General features: G+C 34.7%; 1 protein-coding gene across 1 annotated transcript in view; it reads left to right on the forward strand.

Annotated features, from left to right (window-relative positions):
* LOC105293743 (doublecortin domain-containing protein 5) overlaps nt 1–22,350 on the forward strand; it is an 81,429-nt gene that overhangs the window by 45,535 nt on the left and 13,544 nt on the right. The window contains exons 13-18 of the mRNA XM_023532091.1: nt 535–738; nt 2,154–2,355; nt 5,583–5,735; nt 6,437–6,538; nt 11,551–11,687; nt 12,946–13,125. Of these exons, the coding sequence (XP_023387859.1) occupies nt 535–738; nt 2,154–2,355; nt 5,583–5,735; nt 6,437–6,538; nt 11,551–11,687; nt 12,946–13,125 (978 nt within the window). The remainder of the gene's footprint in view (nt 1–534; nt 739–2,153; nt 2,356–5,582; nt 5,736–6,436; nt 6,539–11,550; nt 11,688–12,945; nt 13,126–22,350) is intronic.

A 22,350-nucleotide genomic window follows, 5' to 3' on the forward strand; every position in this document is an offset into this window, starting at 1 on the left:
TCAATAATATTGTAATAACTACGTATAGTGCCAGGTGGGTACTAGACTAATCAGGGGGATTACTTTGTAAATTATTGAAATACTAACCACTATTCTATACATCTGAAACTAATATAAAATAATATCGAATGTCAACTCTAACTGAAAAATAAAAATTACAAAAGAGAGAAAATCTGTTGTGCTAGTGTCTCATTACTTCAACCCCAGGCTCTCTCTGGTCCTGGCATCCTTCCCCATCTCCTTTTAAAGGAGAAGGCAACACAGAAAACAGGAGAAGTCCAGAAACATTACCAGAGACCAAAAGTCTCCTGGAATCTCAGTGACAGTCTGAGAAGAGAACTGAATTCTGACCCAGTGTCCCCCCATGACAACATTCAATGCCTATAGCATGTGAAGGGAGCATTTCAAAATTTAGATGTCACACATACATACATGCATATATTAATTACATTAAGAGACCGAAATATACCAAAATAACAAAACTGAAAAAAAAGCTTGAGTAGTCCCGTGATTTTTTTTTTTTTTTAAAATCAGGCTGATTTATCTTCTTCTGAGGCTGAGAAAACCCTAAGTTATTATGAAAAACGTCTATTATCTTTACGGATGAAGACCTGCATGCGAGTTGTATCTCATAGTGGTATGGCAGCTACACACCAGAAGGCAGTAAAAATAATTGCACACAAAAATGGAGATGGATATCGAAATGGGAAGTTAATTGTGGCTGAAACATTCCCCATGGTAAGTGGCTATCACTTAAATGCTTCTTGCATTCTCAGAGGTAATGATAATGGTGACAAGAAAAAAACAGTGGGATTGAGTGATAAATGTCCCTGGCCAGTTTCACCAATTTAAGCTGATAAGATCAAAATCTCTGTTTTCTTAAAAATATTCTTTTTTTATTATATTTCTTTAAATATGGTCTTAGGAAAATGAGTAACTAGAATATAATTTTAGATTGGCTCCAGAGCAAAGATATATAAAAGCAGTGGGGAAACAAAGCTACCAGAGTTTCTTCATTCTTGTGATAGACAGAATGCCTTTTTGCCTTCCTTCCATTCCAGCTTCAAGTCATACATTATCCGAATGTTTTAGGAGATGCTAACTCATTTATAACTGGAGAATATGAGCACTTATTTGATGATAGGATGTTTTATTATTTTTTAAATTGGAAAAGTCATGGTTGTGCTAGGAGGGAATGTATGGTTTCTTAAAGTCTATTCCCCATAGTCATAGGAACAGAAGAGAACCCCAAAGGGCCAAACCCAGCTTTGTCTTTCTGTTGTTTGGGGATTATCTTGTCTATACATTCTGGCCAATACTTTTAACAACATAATTTACAAGTAATGTTAAATATGACATGGAGTTACCCTGCAGACTTTCTTGCGAACGCACACCACACATACTTGTTCACTAACTTCTTTCGTTGAATACAAATAGATTTTTTTTGTTGTTAACATATTGTTGTTCAATGGACTAAAAACAAAGTACAATAGTTAGCAACACTGAGATTCATCCTGGGATCCACGGCAGGCTTTTGTGGTCTTGGGAAAAATTATTATTTCAGCTTGTTTTTCTATCTGGAAAATGGAAGTAATAATATGGTTATTCCTTGGTTTTAAAGTCAATTACTCATTTATTTTAAAGCAGTTTATCAATATGAAGTACAGGCACACCTTGGAGATACTGTGGGTTTGGTTCCAGACCACCACAATAAAGCAAATATTTCAATAAAGTAAGTTGCAATCTTTTTGCTGGTGGAGGGTATTGCTTTCAATTTGTAAAAAAAAAAAAGAAAAAAAAAGAAAGCAATATCTGTGAGACACAATAAAGAGAAAAACTGAAAGTGGATTTCTAGGTTGAACATTTCTTAGGAAATACTCTGATGATAAAAATGTATTAACATACATCAGCTGCTGTTTTAAACGTTTGAGGCTAAGACTTTTCACAGTCAGATTGGACTCATGTTGTGAGATTAGGTCAGACAAACTAATATCAAAAATTATCTCTAATCAAAGATCAAGTTGGTAGTTATTCAGCTTTCTATTTTCTCAAATTAGAGGATTTTCTCAGATTTCTAAAAGAGCAAGCTCTGCATGATTATTCCCAGTTCTATCACTATTTACTTTTAGTTCCTTACAGTCTGTGTTATCTAGCTTCTCACAGAATGTACGGAACAACTTGGTCTTGCCAGAGCAGCCTCCAAAGTATATACTAAAGATGGAACCACAATTGTTTCCTTGCGTGACTTGGTTTTATGGGCTCTACGTGAATCTTTTATTCAGAAAGATTATGAGGAACGAAAGAAAGAGGAATTCTCTGTTGGAACAAAAGACACGACTGTTAAAAGGATAGAAGGTTGGTTACACTCTACAGGATTTAGCTGATTCTACTTATGTTTGGTCATAAAAAATGTTAAATGTAATTCTTTTATGAAGTCACGCCTTCTAGAATTACAAAATCACGGGAAGCTACTCTCAAGAGATTCTCATAGTTTTTACCTTACATAATAGGAAAAATTAAAAATAATGTAAAATTGGTTTCACTGCCAAAAGAATAAATAAATAGGCTGTGATTTATAAAATATATTTGGTAGCTTAGCTGCTTTTGTTCTTAAGTTCAGAACTCAAACCAACTGAAGACCATTTAAGAAAGAGGGGCTGGATCAATGCAAATCTCTTCTTCCTCTTAGAAAAGAAGGTTTCCTCTCTATAATACCTCCTGCTCTCCAATTCCCCTTGCTTGACCCTGCCCATTTCCACTGCTCCTATAAATTCCCAGAAGCTCCAGCAAATGCACCTCAATTACATTTTTGTATGTGTCATTAGACTATGTACAATTTGAGGTCAGGTCTGTGCCCCCAACAACAGTTTACTAAATGATAAAGACTCTTGCTAGCAGTGATTCAGTAGAGTCATCTCAGGTTTCCACTCTTGTATTGGTAGGCATCATTCAGAGTTGAAGAAGTTGGGTTTTGGAGCCAAAATACCAGGGTTCAAATTCTCGCTGTCACTTGCTAGCTGAATGATCTTGGGCAAATTGCTTAACCTCTCTGTACCTAAATCTCCTCATTTGAGAAATTAATATATTAATAGTCATTTATTTCGTGGAATTTTTATGAAGATCAAATGAATCTTCATATTTATGGTCCTCATAAATATGACTATGTATTCATAAAAGTATATATAAATATGAATATATGTATGTAAGTATATAATTATGTATATAATTTCAAAGAGTGCCTGAATGATGTTTGCCAAACATCCAATGAATATTAACTATCATTACGGTGTGTAGGACGAGTAGAGAAAACACACTCTTCTTCCTGTATGTCTCTCCTTTATTTGCACATTACTATCACACTTGCAACACTTCTGACACCCGATGTGTGGGATTTTTTTTGCCCACACCAAGCAATTCTACCAGCTGGGTGTCCTACAATTTAACTAAATTCTGATACTCTCTACCTAGGGATAGCATCAGATCCCATAGATTAAGGTCTCAGTCCACAAGACTGCTTTCTCCTACCCCTTACTTCAGATGCCAATCACAAGTACACATCATAACCTGTGCTTCCGATCAATGGGCTATAAACTGGAAGTTCCTACAACTTCATTCCTGGGTTTGATTAATTTCCTCGAGCAACTCACAGAACTCAGGAAAACAGTTTTCTTACTGGTTACTAGTTTATGATAAAAGGATATGATAAAGAGTACAGATGGAGATTCATATGGAAGAGATGTATAAGTCAAGGTATGTGGGAAGGGGTACAGAGCTTCCATGCTCTCTCCAAGCCCACCGCTTTCCCAGAACCTCAACATGTTCACCAGCCTAGAAGCTCTCCAAATCCATTACTTTGGAGATTTTTATGCAAACTTCATCACTTAAGCACGATTGACCATAAACACAATTTCCAGCCTCTCTCCCCTCTCCGGAGAATGGGGTGGGGAATTGGGTTGAAAATTATGAGCTTCTAATCATGGGTTGGTCTTTCTGGTGACCAGCCCCATCCAGGAGCCCATCAGCAGTCATCTCAGAACAAAAGACACTGCTATCGTCCAGGACATTCCAAAAGATTTAGGAGCTCTGTGTCAGGAACCAGGGTCAAACATCAAATATTAAAACAAAAGATGCTCCTAGAGCTCTTATCACTTAGGAAATTAGAAGAATTTTAGGAACTCTGTGCCAAGGACCAAGGGCAAGGACCAATATAGTACATATTTTCTATTATTTCCCAGTGATATTGTTTTGTTTTCTAATGAGTTTAAAAAAATAATTATGTAAACATTTAATGCCTAGCCAATACTAAGTATACAGTTTTGCCTTTATTTGGCATATAGAATATTTGATTTCCATGTTCTGGAAGATTACAATTTTAAACAATCTTCTTTCACATTCTTATTTAAAACCTGGTTATTTATTCAGGACTACCAAAAGGATGTGGCCATCCTTCCCCTCTGTATTCTAAAGATTATCCTTGAAATCAGGCAGGTCCATTAGTGGGCTACCCCTTTTTACTGAATTGTGATTTGGCATTATACCAACAGTTTGCATTGAGGAAAGTTAAAGAAGTAGGTATCTGTCAGAAACTCAGCATAGTGCTTACTATTAAGTTATTGGTTCAGGACGTAGGCTCTGGAGGCAGATGACTTGGATTCTAATCATGTTTCTCCTCCCACTTAGTTGTGTGACTAAATCTTAGAAATCTTTTCTGTGAAATAGACATGGACCTACCTCAGAGTATCATCTTGAGTATTACATGAAATCATGCATTGTAGACTTCTTAATAAAATGTGTCGCATATAATAAGTTCTCAATCTATGTTAATTTCTATTATAGACTATGGTTTGCTATACCACAAATATTTCCTTTTTAAAGACCCTGAAATAAGTTTCTCTCAGATTTCAAGACCAGGAGAGGTGTATCTTCTGAGGAATTTCTCTCTCTACATTGGCCACGTGAGACTTGAAATTATGGTTTCCTCTTTGCTTTGGCCACTAGAATGCTCAGAGCCCAAATTGTACTTTATCTCTAGCAAATAAATACAGTGTGGTATTCATTTCCATTTCATAATAAAAGTTTTATATAGCATTTCTTTGGATGCCTGCCCAATTAAATAGACCAAACACTATTTATTCTAAGCACTTTTTTTTCTTTTAATCTTCTCAATAGGAGAACAAAATAGATACTATTATTCATTTAAAAGATGAAGACTCTGAAGCACCTTATCTCTGACTTCAGTCCATTCCTATACTCCTTTTCTGCTTTCCTTGGTTTTTAATCTCTTTTATCCCTTTTCAGAGTAGATATTTTGGTAAGCCACCTCAAATTTCTTTCAGAACTAGGTAAAGTATAAGAAAAGAATTAAAGTGTATATACACATATACACACACAATCGGATTTGTGTAAATTTTTTGTTTGCTATGAAGTTATGATCAAATCAATGTATTGGCATCAGTTTTGGTATTGCCTGTTAAAATCAAGTCATTAATGAAAAACGAAATATTTTAAATAACAAATGAATTCAGTAAGCAAATTTATTCATTATTCATTGAATGATGGTAAATATGTCATTTGTTTCCCAGAAAACCCAGGAATGAAAGTGAAAAGCAGATCATTTCCAAAGTCCGTGACATCTGATAGTTTGGATGGTATCAATAAGTCTTTGCTCACCCTCATTCACAGAAATCCTATTGCCATCTGGGTATCTTGTGGTGAACCATTTTTATCTCCAAATGGTAAGTCTTTGTTTTTGCTCTCTTTCAAACAACCATATGAAAGGAGAGATAAATATAAGAAAATGAATTAAATGTGTATAATGTCAACTTAATAGCATCACGTTTATGCAAAGAACAGGAGGTCCATCAATTAATATGTGCATAAGGATAGCCCCACTCCTACATTTGCACAATGGCTTGTTTTTTCTTACTGGAATGGAGTATGTTGCATGGAAAAATGTCTAATTTAGTTGATAAAGAGATCCTTGGTCTATAAAGACTGAGAATAATGGTATACATTAGAAAATAACAAATGAGTTTAATTCGCACTGAAGACGACCTGTCTGCACATTTTCATTTTTAAGAATTGCACCCTTTAGGCAGTAGGTGGATGTTTAAAAAATGAGTGGTTCCAAGCTACGCTTTCATCACCTCCAAATAGTTTGTAGAAGTGGAAAATGAAATATGGCTCTTGCATATGGTAAATCTATATAATAAAACAGCACTGTTCTTCTTTCTTCCCCCCTGCATTCCATAAAGAAATGCCTTAAGCTCTGTCATCTTTCAAACGAGGTTTCTTTTAATGACCCTTACCTTTTAATTACTTGTTTCTAATTAAATCTATTTCTTGGAGCAGAAAGTTCTTTATAAATTATTGGCTTGCATGATAAATTACTGTTGATAAAAGAATGCATGATGAAATATGTATTTTATTATTCTAGCTTTGCAGAAAGCGGAAAAATTAGAAAAACAGAACTGGCTAAAAAAGGACAAAATTTTGGCTGATTTAGATACCATGAAACACAAAATGAGACAGTTAAAAGGTCAGTATGAATTAAATCAAGTACGACCATGTTTAATTCTAAAAGTAACCTCAATTTGCTACTAGTTTTTTCCTACCATTAGATACCAGATGTTTAACTGAGTACTATGTGTACACACACACACACACACACACACACACACATACATATGTACACAAACATATATATATCATTACAAAAGTCACTTGAGCAAGTCTAAAACCTAATAATATATCTTTTCAGTACTTCTTTTGCCTTTGTAAATTTTATATTAAAAAGAATATCACGTAATTTATAATGCATTTTAAAAATTGGGGATTTTTCTGGTCAAATAAACACCCTATTGGTTTGAAACAATACTTGAACTGACATTTTATGGGCTTTGGAATTAATCTTTAAACAAAACTTGCTGTCATTCCTTGGGTATTGCTATGGAAGAAATTTTTTAAATGATCCGAGAGAGGTAGTACTAGACTCTTCAAAGATCATTGTCAATATCTGTCAATATCTGAGAATGCAGCGTTAAGATATGCTATTCACAGACAAAGTGATCAACTGACAATTGATTTTCCATTTTCTTTTTCACAGAATCTTAAGTTCCTGACCCTTATGCTATTCCCTGCACTTGAGATACCAAATGGTTCTTTAGGGAGAAACAGTGTATTATGGACTTAAATCTGCAAAGGAATACATTGCAGGTTCTGTAATTGCCATAGCAGGATTCCAACTCCTGAGTATGTGCACTGTCTGATGTCAAATGCATGTTAATGTTACTTCAATAAAAAACACAACTAATCCTAAGTGCACTAAACAAAACTCTGGGTTGAAATGACTATTATCCAGTTTTTCTCAAAAGAATCGTTGGGTCTAAGTGAAAAGAATCTATTACTACTGCTAACCTCTACTACTCTAACAACTCGACATTTTCACCTGAATGTCCCATGGGCATGTCTAAAACTGAAGTTAGGAGGTCACCCCCACACCAGTGCCTTCCTTCTAACAGTGGACACTGCCACCACCCACCTAGGTGTTCCCTCTCAGCAACCTGGGAGTCATCAATGCATCTCCCTTTCTCTCACTTTCCCTAAGCAAGTATCAATAAGCCTTGTTGCTTTGACTCAATATATTAAGTTTATCTCAAATGAATTATAAGAGTCTTAATTCCCACTATCATTTTCCAAGTTAAAGCTATTGTCACTGATTCCCTGAGTTACTGGAATAGCTTTCTAACTGGTCTTGCAGCCTCCGGTCTTGATAGTAGCTTCCATTCTATGCATAATGGTGACATTCTGGAGCTGGAGCGTTCCTGCAGACATGCAAAGGTGCCATGGTACTCCAGGCATAAAGCTTTTCAAAGTTCCCCATGGTCTTTAGGACGAAGCTGAAACTCCTTAATGTGGCCCTTTATGGTCTGGTTCTCTATAAGCTTCTCTCTCTCTCCTTGCCAACTCCACTCCACCTCTTTGTATTTTTTGTTGTTGTTTTTTTGTTTGTTTGTTTTTTCAGTCTCCCAGATATACCATGTGCTTTTATGACTCTGAGCTTTTTTTAAATTTTATTTTTACTCTTTAAGTGAGGCAATCCTTGGTAGACCTCACATATTGCAAGGACCTTGTCAGCTACAATCCCTTATTTTTAAAGCCTACAGCAACTGGTCTTCGTAGGTCTCCCATCCAAGTCCTAGACAGGCCTGACCCTGCTAAGCTTTCGAGATCAGACAGGATCGGGCTTGTTCAGGTAGCATGGTCGTAGACTGACTCTGAGCTTTTTTTTGCACAATTCGGTTCCCTCTGCCTCAAACTTTTTCTCTTATGTCCTCTTGAATTGTTTCTACTCATTCTACACTTTTTAGCTTATTTGTTCTTTCTTCCTAAAAACTTTCCTTAAAATTCCAAGTCAGGGATAATGTGGTTTATCACAGTCTGCGTTTCCTCCTCTGATAGTCTTCATTACATTAGTATATTTACCTGGTCACATATGACTAACATATGACTATCTCTCTTATGTTATGTTATGTTATAAATTATATACATTTCTATTTGCTTTCTGAATAGTTTTAGAAAGATTGAATTAAAGAATTCATGGAATTTCAACCATTCACTTCAGTGAGTTTTCTCAGCTGTATTCCTGTATCAAGTTAAACCAATAAAAAGCAACATCCTGAAAATAACACCTAGCAGAGCTGCCTTTACTGAATTCTGATTTTATATAATGACTTCAGCTTTCATTATAATTAAGTATTTAAAAGGCATTTAAAGTTCAGTTGGCATTATCTATGATATCACTGTTGAAAACAGTCTATTTGGTCAGATGATGTCCATTATGGAGAAATCCACAGATGCAGTTTCTCTTAGAATTTAGTGCGAAGATAAATTTTTGTCTCTACTGACAAACTGTTAAGTTTTCTGCTATTAAATGTAAATTCAATACATACTTATAAAATACTTACTCTGAGGAAGGACTTTTCTAGTTTTGGGGATTATGAAGATAAATAAGAACAAGTCTCAGTTCAGTTAACCGTAGTCCACGTTGGATTGCGAGTTTCTTGAGGTTTGGAAGAAAGAAGAAGTATGGGAGGTAAGAATAGTGGCTGAATCATTTATTTCCTATTATTATAGCCATTGGTAATAGCAACAAATATTTACTGAGCATATAATATACACAAAGTACTGTGCTAAGCTAATTTTACATCTCATTTGTAAGTGCGGTCATTGCTAATATTAATCATAATACTTATAATAACTTTGTAGGGCATATATTATTAAGTAACAAACACTAAATATTTACACTATGTTTATTTGCACATAATAAATACTCAATAAATATTATAATAGGGGTTCTGGGAAGGCAGTCCATTTTCCCACTTAGGGTCTTAAAAATTGATAAAACTTAGTTTTAAAGTAATTGCAGATCAGGCCAAAAAAATTACTTTTGTTGTATATAAAAGCAATGCTAGAGCATTTTACTTAGTGTGAGAGCCAAATGAATCTGCTAAATGGAACCCCAAATAAGGTGGACTCACCCTCCCAGGTACAGATGCTGAACCAGGTGGGCCTCCCAATAAGGGAGAGATATGCAGAGAGCATCTAGGTTTTATAGTCTGAAATTTGTAGTCTGAGATTTATAGTCTGAAAGAACAGCAAAGCCTTTCCCATTAATTGTTAGCTATTATCATTACTTTCCCCTGATCTCATATGAAATAAAATAGAATATATAGAAAATGTAATAAGAAAATAAATAATTTATTAAATCCAGTTTTGCTTCATTTCAATTTGTTATTCTTACCTATATAAATAATAGTGTGTTATGAAAACCCTTCTTCAGACCAAAACCTTTTGTGATGACATTATGTCTCTTTATGAAAATTATAGCGCAAGTATATTCATTTTCTTAAGACCATTAGAAACAAGTTGACAAAAAAAACAAATAATGTATAATGGTTTTTGCTTTTTCCTGTATTCAAATCCTGGTTCTCAACAGTATAAATGGTAAACTACTGCTGAACTCTCATTAACTGAGCAAAATTTTAGTGTTCAGAATGCATTATAAATAAAATATGTATTGAAATATTATCCATAAGAATTGATGTGTCATAAATTAATGTCATCTATACTTTATGAATAGAGTTGGCTAAAACTGTTTAGCGTAAATTTCTGTTATGCATTTTTCTGGTACCACTGTGGTCTTCTTCAAAGCATGTTACTTAATGGTATTGCCACTGTTACTCATTGGCTACTGAATCAATTATGTTTTCTCCACATTTATAAATTACATATTAATGCTTATTAGGTACATAGAGTTTTAGTTTCCCTGAAAAATCATTGCTGCTACTTCTTCTTATTACTGGATCTATTTCTACAAACTTGCTACAAGAGCACCAATGCTTTATCCTCTGCCAATACTAAGTTATCCTCAAAGAGTTTTTTTTGTAGTCATAGTCTGAAAATCTGTGCATTAAGACCCCCTTGGCAACAAAATAAGGACTCAGTGCATTTACTTTCTCAAAGAAGCCTTCTGTGACACCTCAGACTAGGCCATGACTCCTGTTACATGCTTTTATAAACCCAATGCTTCCCTGGTGCAACACAGTTACGATCAATTATGCTTGTAATCATTTCCCTGACATCTGGCTTCCTCACCAAAATGTAAACCTTTGAGGCAAGGACTTGGTCTCAAACATATTTTTCTTTGCATCATCTAACACAATGCCTGACACATAGCTAGTACTCAACATAGGTTTCTGGAAGGAACATACAAGAGAAAGAAAGCATTATTTTTATTTAAGAAGTTTAGAGATCAGTATGAGACTCCGAGTATATTTTCAGCACACACACAAAAAATTTGTTTAAGTATGACTTGTAAGCCTCTTTAATAATGACTTTAAGTGGTCTAGTTGAAAAAAAATGCATAAATTCAAATCACTACACTTACTAAATTATGCCTGTAAGTCTTTGGAATTCAGTATTCCAATAAATATTTTCTCTTACCACAGCTTCTTAACAGCCTAAAGGGCACGGCAGAGGTGTCAGAAACTAATCGTGCTCGTGGGGTATTATTAGATAGAATAAAAAGGCCTCTTGTCTCTTGGGTTAATATTATTTTAGAAACACTTAATCCCCAGGCTCCTAAGCTAATTGTGGGGGAAAGGCTTATTATTAGTGAGGAGAACAAAACATATGTTCCATGACTGGAAGAGATGATGGGCTATATAGGTCATGGATTCTATTTGACTAAATTACCTCTGAACCATATCATGGATGAGAGGCTGGGGCCAGTGTGGAAGTCAGCATGCTATCTTTCTTTTCTGTCTGTACAGTGAGTATGTGTATCCTGGCTATTTAAAACTTCAAGCTCCCATATGAAGAGGCATTGTTAGATATTATTACCCTAGGCATCTTTGCTTTTATGATATATTTAGTATTTTAGCCTATGCTCCCGAGTGCAATGATTTATGCATAGAAAACCAAACCAATTTATTTGAAATCTGAAAGCCCATCATCAGAAACAACATTTCCAGATACTTCTTTCCCCAGGGCGGCGAGTAGCAGCATGTCAGCCAGCCACCATGGTTCCCAACAAAAGCCCTGTGCAGCCGGTGGTGGTGGAAGGAGGCTGGAATGAGCAGACTCAAGAGGAAATTAAGCTCATGGAACTTATAAGACATACAGAGGTATGTACTTTAGGGCCCCAGACATTAAAGACTCTGCCTCTATTAAATGCTTTTAAAAGTACAGTGCTGAATTTTAAAATTGCTCTATTAATATGTTCTCAGCATCTGGTCGATTATGACCACATAAGCATATGCCAAGCATTGAGTTGGCATTTGGAGAGTAGCTATCTAAAAGACGGCCAGCTCATATGAAAGTCTGTTTTGTTTGAATGGAGACCAGAAATTATGACCTTAGCAAAGAAGAGAAAAAGGCCCAGTGGATATGTACAAAGGTAATTATAATAAGTGTAGTCGAGTTGAGCCTTATGGCTTCACTGCTCATCACTCCTAAGGGTATGTCTCAATATGTAAAAAGAGCAAGGAGCAAAATACTAATTGCAATGGAGACATTCAAAAGTAAGGAATTCGAAAAGCTGTTTCAATCCAATTGCTTAATGGTTCAGGATTGCCAGACATAAAAAAGGCAAGAAGAGAAAGGTCAGCTATTGAGAGAATATTGGGGATAGAGACCTGGGAAAACTTTTTGCTTTGTGAAGTTTTCATTAGAATGATATGTTCTTATTTAATAGGGTTTCTCAAATTGTGAAATGTGTTCAATCTAAATCTTAGGTGTGTGCCCAAATCAAGGTTACTAGAAAAAAGGAATTGACATTGCTAGAAATATGACTCCTTGCCAAGTTAAGAAGGATAAATCACTGACCATGGAATGAATGCAAAGCATTGAACTAGGACATACTTGAAGCAGGATGAAAAGCTGCCTGGCAGGGATCTGGCAAAGTATAAGGGTAGCTGCTGTATTTTAAAAGACAGTGAGTAAAGACTTAAACAACAGTCCTGCACACTCCCTTAAGCATTTCTTGGTTAAAGGAAATGATGTTGTGATTCTAATCAAAAACTCATTTGTTAGATGCAGAGAAATTACTCAGTAGGAGAAACACCATGCAGAAGTCCAAAAACACATCTCCCTTCATTACTTCAAATTATAAATGAAGGTTAAGAGTTTGGCCAAAATAAGCGTCTTATTATTATCACTGTAATGATTATTATTGCCTTTAGTGATTCATTGAAGCAAGGGAAATTTACAGAAGAGTCAGTGACAGGAGAGGGTAATATATTTCCTAAAATTTTTTCAATTTATTTTACAATTCTAAGATTTCTGTTTTTGTCACATTCTACACACATACACACACACACACACACACACTAAAGAGACAATTCTCTAAACATGGCATTCTCTGGGCTTTTCTTTTCTTGACAGGCACGCCTTTCTAAAGTCCAAGAACTCCAATCCAAGAGAAATTCTCCAGTTGCAGCTCAACGTGTGGCACTCAAACAGAGCAGCCTGTATAAACAACCCGACACAAAACGAGTCTGGATTTATCTAAATGGATGCAGACCTGAAGATGGCACATATACTTGGGGCAACACGATTTCAGAGGTAAAGTGTGAAAAGAGAGGGTTTCACAGGCCTGTGTTCAAATCTCAGCTCAGGCATTTCTAGACTGTTAGGTCAGGCAAATTATTTTCCCTCTCTAACCCTTATTTTCTCAACTATACAATGAGACTAATACTTTCCTTACGGATTGATATGATGATTAAATGAGCTTGCTTATTTGTGTGAAAATGTGGCATCCAATGCTATCTGATAGATGTGTGAATTAGAATATGACAGTTGGCCAACAAAGAACAATGACAATTAAATCCACTGCAGCCAGAGAGTAAAATCTAAACTTAGAAATAATTTAAAATAGTTTACCTGTTCCATGTTCAACCCAGTTCACGAAAGAATGATTTTTCCTCTGTCTGGTTTATTCACTAGATATGTCTTCTGTAGGGAAAACAATAGTATTCATTAGAGAAAACCTATCGTAGTCTTAATGCCCAGAATCCTGGAACTGTGGTAAACTTTTCACTTTCCAAAATTAGAATATTGACGAAGAAAAAGATGGTTGCCGCTTTATTTATTATTTGCAATAGCAAGGATATAATTTTAAAATTTGACATTTTGTCTTGGTTTTTAAATTAAGTCTTTAGGCACCTAATAAATGGATTTCGGTAGACTTTTTAAAGGTCTTATCTGTTGCGGTGATATCTTAAATAGTCGTTTGACTTTTTTATTTTGTGAAATGTTTGTATAAATTTTGGAGGGACAAGAGGAAGTCACATGAAGATGAGATGTTGGTGGGGTATGGAGGGAAAGGCAAGGTGATGCAATAGACTGGCCAGAGGATGTCATGCAGGTTGGTGAAGCACCTAGAGTAGTAGGAGCAGGTCAGAGGAATTCTGCCTCTGGAGTTTGGTCCAGTTTCAAAGTGTGGCATAGACTCCACTCCTCTTCGACAGGAACTTTGACTAAGAACTGTGAAAGCAACCATATCCCTTAGAAGCTGACAACCAATTTGCTATATTTGAGAAAGAAGAGACAAAAATGTGGAAAATATACTTAAAACTAAGAATACAAGTAAATACACTTCATACACATTAGGGGGAAATGATTTTAAAAAAGAGAATGAAAGCTTTTTTAAGAGAGAATATTCTAGAATAAGTTCTATTACAAAGCCGAAATGTTCCTTTCTTGCTGGTTTCATTCAATATCTGTTTGAAAGACATAGACCATACGATCCCACTTATATGTGGAATCCAAACAAACAAAATAAGTGGATAAACAAAACAAAAACAGACTCATAGATACAAAGAACAAACTGATGGTTGCCAGATGGAGGGAGGTTGGGAACCTGGGTGAAAAGGTAAAGGGAATAAAAGTACAAATAGGTAATTACGAAATAGTCATGGGGATGTAAGGTGCAGTATGGGGAATACAGTCAACAATGTTGCAATGGCTATGTGTGGTGCCAGGTGGATATTAGACTAATTGGCAGGAATCACTTCATAAATTGTATAAATGTCTAACCACTATCCTGTATGCTTGAAACTAATATAAAATAATATTAAATGTCATCTGTAATTGAAAAATAATTTTTTTAAAAAAATCTCGGTTTGTTTTGTAGATGCTAAGTCTTAAAATGCACTTAACCATTACAACTAGTACTAATAATGAACAATTAGTGAGGGAATATAAAATAATTAATAAATAGGTAGAGGGTAGAAGTAGAGCAGGGGACTATAAGATTAAAGATAGCCTATCAGACTCAGGATAGCAAAAACTTCAATAACTTCTTCAAAAATTACATATATACGTTGGAGAAGTGACTTGATTTTTATGACTCTCATGTAGCATGTAAAAGACACACCCTAATATTATCTCATGATCATATAATTTTTTAATGACCTTTGTACACAAAGGGCACTGTGCTAGATGCTATAAAGTATTATTCTAATTTACATATGTGAAAAGATTTTGCAAATTTTGTAGTGCGGTATAATTGACATGTTAATATGAGTAGCAGTGGTAGCAGTAGGAGGAATGAAATAACATGCTCTGTGCCCTCATTAGATTAATATTTCAAATTGGCAAAGCATTTGAAAATATATCAAGGTTAACCTGGATGTGTGGAGAAATGGGCATTCTCATGTTGATGGAAGTACAAGTCTTTGGAGGACAATGTGGCTATTCATATCATAAGAAAATGCACTTCTGAACTTTATCCCAAGGATATTTTCGTGAACTTATGCCAAGATTGTTTAGTAAGAACATTCGTCACAGGCCTATTTGTAACATAGATAGATTAGAAATAATTTAAACACTCATCAATAGGGAGTTGGTTAAATGAATTATAGTACATGGGCTGGAATATTATAACTCAAAATCAACTTTAGGAAGACTAATGACAATAAAGATATTTGAAATTTACTAAGTGAAAGAAGCATAATGTAAAGCATGTGGAGTTGGAGTCTATATTATTACATGCACACACCTAGAAGAAAAGACTGGAAAAATTTTATTTTTGGAAGTATTGATTGAATGATATTGTTATCAGTGACCTAATAAAGGTAGTATTTCTTTCTTGTATGGCTTTCTATGTGTTCCATATTTTGTTGTAATGAACAGAGATTGTTTTTGTAAGAAAAATGTATTTGCTAAGGGAGCTAACATTCTATTCAGAGAAATACTAACAGTATGTGATATGGTCAAATTAGTAGTACAGGCAGGGAATTTCAGAGGAGGGCACTGCTCTACCCACCCGGGGTGAAGAAGACAGACTCCACAGAGGAGTCGACAGGACTTCTGATGGAACTTGAGAAATGGGTAAGTAAGGTTGACATCTTAGGCAGAAATAGCATTAAGCAGGATAACGGGGCACTGCACACAAAAGTATGGGTGTTAGAATTTATAAATTAGGTGTAGATGGTGTTTAGATTGAAGTATAAGGAGAGATACATACAACCGGGAGATTGTTTAAAAGCACATGGTAGATGCTGCATACTATCTCTATTAGTCTACTTGGGCTGCCATGACAAAATACCACAGATTATGAGGCTTAAACAGAAATTTATTTCTCAGAGTTCTAGAAGTTGAAAAGTCTAAGGTTGAGGTGCCTGCAAGGTTGGCTTTTGATAAGGCCTCTCTTTCTGGCTTGCAGGTAGCTAGCTGCCTTCTCACGGCTATGGGTCCTCACATAGCCTTTTCTGTACGCACATGTGGAGAGTCTCGTCCTCCTCTTAAAAGACCACAGTTTTATCAGATTAGTACCCCACCCTTACGATGTCATTTAACCATAATTACCTCCTTAAAGGCCCTTTCTCCAAATAATAGTCACACTGGGGTTAGGGCTTCAACCTATGAATTTGGGGGAGGACACAATTCAGCCTATAACACTATCGCAGACTAAAGTGCTTGAGCCACTAGTTGTTTCTGAATAAGGTCATGGCATCGTGAAGGCAATGTTTCGGGGCTATTGATGTGGCCTCAGCGAGTAGAAAAATACTTAGGAAATGTCTAGGAAGTTTTCTGCATGGTATTTCTTCTTTTGGTTTAGTTTTTATTTTAAATGTTCTTTCTCATCTCTTTCCTTTCCTTTTCCATGCTGTCTATTTTTCTTTTCAGGGACCTGCCTAAGGTTCTTTGCAATCAGTTAGAAATGTATCCTTTTAGGCTATCAAGCTATAAAGAATACTTCCAGAAAGCGGACTGTGTGTGTAAAACAAATAGACCACAGGAAGCGTAGGGTTCATTTTACTAGGGGAATCTGACTAATGACACTAGTTCCAAAAAAATTCAAGGTTTCAGTGATTCGTACTTTCACCAGAAGAATGAGGAACAGAACATATTTCAAAGCCCTTCACTCTACTTTCTGTAATGAAACCCCCAGATAGTATTTGAATTCCACCAAATGCAGACTTTCCCTCAACGTCTTTTACTGCTGTGGCTCTTCTGGATGTTTTAACCACATCCTTCCTACTCACCCTTTAAACATGGCTAGAGCACCTCTCAGCTCCAACTGATGAAGGCTCATCTGTCATCAATGCACCAAAGTGGCTTCCTCACTAGATTAGTGGCTTTTTTTTCAGGGCCAGCATCTTTCTCCGATGTATGATTGTGTGGGCCCCTCCTTCTATCGACCTGAAGCATTTGTCTTCTCCCACCCCTGCAACATCTCTGACTCTACAGAATCTCAAATCAGTGTGTTCTCTCTCTGCCAGGAACAGTTCTGAATGTCTGAGTGGAAGCCAAAAGAATGAGAAAGAGTTCCTTTTGATTTGTGGAGGGCAGTACCTCATGCCCACAGGGATCGTGCAATAGTTCCATGATGCCCATGTGCCCTGCCCTGAGCAGACCTGGTTTAGGAAAGTTAAACTCACAAAACAGATTGTGGATGAGGAATTATGCATTGAACATTGTTGCTTTATTAAGAGCTTTTGTTATTGCAAAAATGACAAACATTCAATTTATATTACCCACTTTAAGGAAGACAATTGAGTAAATTTAGATGCATTCGAAAAATAGAATTAAGAATGCCATTAAAGGTCATATCTTTTAGAATCTAATTATGTGGAAAATGCCTTATTTTCAAATTTATTTTTAAAATTTTTGTAAACTCATCGACCTTGTCTCATGTAGATAGATCTTTGTGAAAACCAAGTAAAATATATTTAATTTATACTTAGCATTTAGTATATGTTTTTATTAGAAAGAATTCATTTTCTAATTACCAATAAGAAATATGATCTCTATACAATAGTGACATTTTGGTAGTAAAGTAGGAAAAATTATAAGATTTACCTTTATGTGGGATCTTTTCAAATTACACAAGTTTCTCCCAAAGACCTATCTATACATATTTCTAGAACAGCTCCCTACTGCTCCTAGCCCAGATTGAAACTAAAATTTCATACCCTTTGGTTGTCTTGGAGCAGAAAAAAATTAATAACTACTATGGACTGAACTGTGTCCCACCCTCCAGATTCTTATGTTGAGGTCCTAACCCCAAATATGACTGAAGGCTTTTAGGTGGCAGTTAAATGATGTCATAAGAGTGGAGGCCTAATCTGATAGGATTTGTGGCCTTATAAGAAGAGGGAGAGAGATCTTTCTCTTCCACCATGTGAGGACACAAGCTGCCTACAAGCCAGGAAGAGAGCTATTACCAGAAACTGAATTGGCCAGCACCTTGATCTTGGACCTCCCAGCCTCCGGAACTGTGAGAAATAAATTTCTGCTATTTAAAAGACACTCAGTATATGGTATTTGTTTGGGAAGCCTGAGCAGAGTACGATGGTGACTATTGTTATGGAAAATTTAGAAAAAATACAAAAGAAAATCATATGAATCTATTGTAACTGAAAATTTTGATTCTTCAAAAAAATTTATTCTGTTTTCTAATTATAAAACAGCATATAGTCATTGTGTTCAAATTAGAAAAAGAAAAAGCACCAAGAAAGAAATGAAAATTCTATCACCCAGAAATAACCACTGTTATTATGATTTTAGTAGATATATTTCTATGATTTCTTTTAGTTATTATTTTTGTCATTGTGATCATAGTAGATCACAAGGTATATACAATTTTACAACCTACATTATTCACTTAACAAATTATTATGAACTTTTCCCCATATAATTCAACATTCTTTAAAAAAAAAACCCATTATTTTTAATGGCATCATTATCTTCTACCAAATAGATGGATTATTTATTCATTCGCTTTTCTGTTGTTTGCTATTTAAGTTGTTTTTAAATTTTTGCCATTTTTAAAGCATGCTCCATTGAATTCATTTCTGTGTAAATTTTACTTAATTTTTTGATTATTTCTCCCAAATAAATTCTTAGAAGGATTGCTAAGTCAAAATGTATAAACATGGTTGAGAATTTTGATAGCTATTGCCAAATCGTTTTCTAGGAATATTTCAGGAGTTTGTGCTCCCACAAGTAGTGAATGAGAGTTCCCACATGTGATATACATAGGATATCAACAATGCTAAGCGCAGTCACTGAGAAGCATGTATTTTCATGTTTGACAAGAGAAAATGTTCTATCCATTATTTAATTTATATTACTTTAATTACTCGTAAAGTGATTTTGCTTTGCTTTGCTTTGTTTGTTTTACAATTTATTAGTCATCTGTGAATTTCCAGTTAAATCCTTTGCTATTTCTCTATTAGAAGTATTTCTCACACTGATATGAGTTTTTTTTTTTTTAAATAAAATAAGGCTAGTATATGTAACTTTATCAGATTTGTTGTAGCAAATTTCCAATATTTCATTGGATTGATGGGATTTTTTTACAGAAAGAAATTAATATTTTTTTTTATTTGTTGATTGCTTTTAATGTTAAAACAGCCCTTTATCATCATGAGGTCATGTAAAGATTCATTTGATTTCTCTTCAAATTTCTTAGAGTTGAGTTTTTTTTTCTGATGTAGTATTCGAATGAAGCTGTTTTTTCTGCTTTCTGTAGTTAGCTTAAAATGATTATTTCAACCCTATTTACTGATAGATCATTTTTTGTTCTCCCTACTGAGTTGGGATACAAACTTTATCATATACTAAATTCTTATATACATTAGCTTATATACATTAAGCTATTTTTGGTGAACAAAATTAAGCTATCTATGTACCTAATACTTTTAGAATCATTATGGCTTTATAATATATTTTAATGTCTGATAAAAGTTGCCTATCACTGCACTCTGTTTTCTATTTTTACTTGAATACCCTTGACTATTGATTATTATGGGTGAATTTTGGAATTACATTTCAACACCCTAAAATTATCCTACAGGGGTTTTGACTGCAGTTGCGTTAGGCTATTAATTAATGTCATGAAAATTGACACCTTTCACAGTATTCAGTCTTTGCAGCTGGATTCAATTCTGTGTCATTCTTTTCTATACATATATCTTTTTTGGTAAAATTTTGTGATTTTTATAAGGGTCTCACATTTAAAAATAATTGTTATTCCTAGTTGATTTTGCTGTTGGGATGGATTCCCCTTCACTATATTTTCTATATGCCTATTTTTGGCGAACAAAAAACCTATTGATGTTTTATAATTTATTTTCTGCTTGGCACTGGTTATAATCATAAAAATAAATATTCTTAACAAAGGAAAAAAGAAGAAACAGCATGTTTTACCCACATGAATAACTAGAGAGTTGGAATAATTTGCCTTTTCTTCCCTTGCTCAGGTCCCTTTTTGGTGATATTCTGCATTTTTTACTTTATCTTTTCTCTATGAAGACTTATTTAAAAATTTTTTAATTCATTTATTTTCTTGACTATTTTTGTAGCAGTTTTGATCATGTTCTAGTAGTCTTATTGCTTAATATTAGTCATTTTATATTATGGTTTCCCATGGTGAAGGAATTTCATTCATTTCTTAATAATCTGAAATGTCTGTAATTTTGGTATTGTGAGGATATCTTTTGTTTCTTATAACCAAATGCAATAATTTAACTGGATACTGAATTCTTATATTAAAACCTTTTCCCCTAAAATCTTCTTAAATTTTGCTCCTTTTTGAGGTGGAGTGGTATTCATTTTTGCAGAAAACAGATCTGAATTTTCCCCCTTGCTTGGGACAGAAAAGTTTTCTTCTATTTTTTTTTTTTTTTTATAATTTATTTTGGATTCTTCTCCAGTAACACCAATAATGTATAGGTTTGATATCTGATGTCTTGACATTGTAGATGTTTAACTTTCTTCATAAATCTCATGTCTTATCCTTTCTCTGTGTCCTATGAGATATTCTCAACTTAGTCCTCCCTAATACTGATTTGATTTTCTACAATATTGAGTCTGCTTTTCTCTGCTTCTAAGATATATTTTATTTATACTATTAGAGTTTTTTTTATTTCCTTACCTTCTCTCCTCTTCTCACTCAGTTTTCTATTCCTTTCAGTTTGAAACCTTATTTGTTCTCTTACTAGCACTGTGACCTTGATTATGATATTTAATCTTACTATTCTCCATTTTTCTCATTAACAAAAGAAGGTTAATAGTTATTTCCATAGAATGAAATTAAATTGTCCTTGGAAGCTTTTAGAAAAGTTCCTAGCCTATATAGATGTACCAATAAATTTTAGCTGCTCTATTTGTTATTGTCATCATCATCATCATTGTCATCTCTGCAGTGCTCCTTTTCTTTAAGCTGTTGTCATCTAATTTCTGTGTGTATATGTGTTTATTAAAGTCATATTTTATTGAAATTTAGGGGAATAAAATACAGGTACTCTCTAAAAGGTACTCCTACTGTAAACCTTTTTCTAAACTTCATTGAGTATAATGTACCTCTTTTTATGTTGTAGGATATTTTCATAAAGCTCACATTGTTGCTGTTGTTCACTTTTCTATTTTTACCTCTTTGTGCAGGGTGAAATCTCTTGACGGTAGACAGAATAGATTCGTTCTCTTTGGTTCCCCTAAATTTTCCCTTGGGAGTTGTCAGAATTCTCCCCTCAATCTTAAGAGGGAGGGCTGGTTCATATGCACAGTATTCAGTCAAATTGCTGCTGACTGGCTGTTATTTAGCAGGAGGGGTAGGGCTGCATTTAACACCACTCTCCCACTGCTCTTCTCTGACTAGTTCACTCTACAGAAGGGAATGTGTTATCAGATAACTTCAGTTATTATTCAATTCAATTCATTCATCCCTTGCTCAAAATAGCAGCTGAAAACTGCACTCTGTGAATTGAGTCTCATCACTCTAGTGTCTTGCTTCATATTACTGATTCATTTTCCAGATGCGAGATGTTATTATGGGCCCAATTTTGCCCCATGCCAGGCTGCATTGTGGTGAGTTGTAGGCTCCTAAGTAGATCTAAAAATGAAGTATTGATGGTGATTTGGAGCTCATGTAGATCTGGCTTCTACATTTTGGGGGAACAAATGTTTGGCCTGTATAATAGGTGAAAGTCATACAGGTACGTGTGTAGAAACCTCTTACTTTCTTCCTGCTTGCTTTCATTATTTTGTCTTAAAGTCTTATTCACACTTTAATGGAACTGCCCTCAGGGGTCTGAAAGCATGTTGACTAATCTTTTTAGTACTGTTGACACTTTACATCTATACGTATGTTTTTATAAGTATTTCAAAGAAAATTGAGAGAAATTAAATAAAGCCCTTCTAGATAGTTTTTAAATTTACCAAGTTAAAAAAAGAACTTTCTAATCATAGAATTATAGAGTCATAGAGGTCTTAGACTCAAACTTTGATTTTATAGTTGAAGAAACTCTTTATTAAGGAAGTTCCTTGACTTGTCTGAGG

This window comes from Pteropus vampyrus, unplaced genomic scaffold (assembly GCF_000151845.1).
Source record: "Pteropus vampyrus isolate Shadow unplaced genomic scaffold, Pvam_2.0 Scaffold76, whole genome shotgun sequence".
Classification (NCBI taxonomy): domain Eukaryota; kingdom Metazoa; phylum Chordata; class Mammalia; order Chiroptera; family Pteropodidae; genus Pteropus; species Pteropus vampyrus.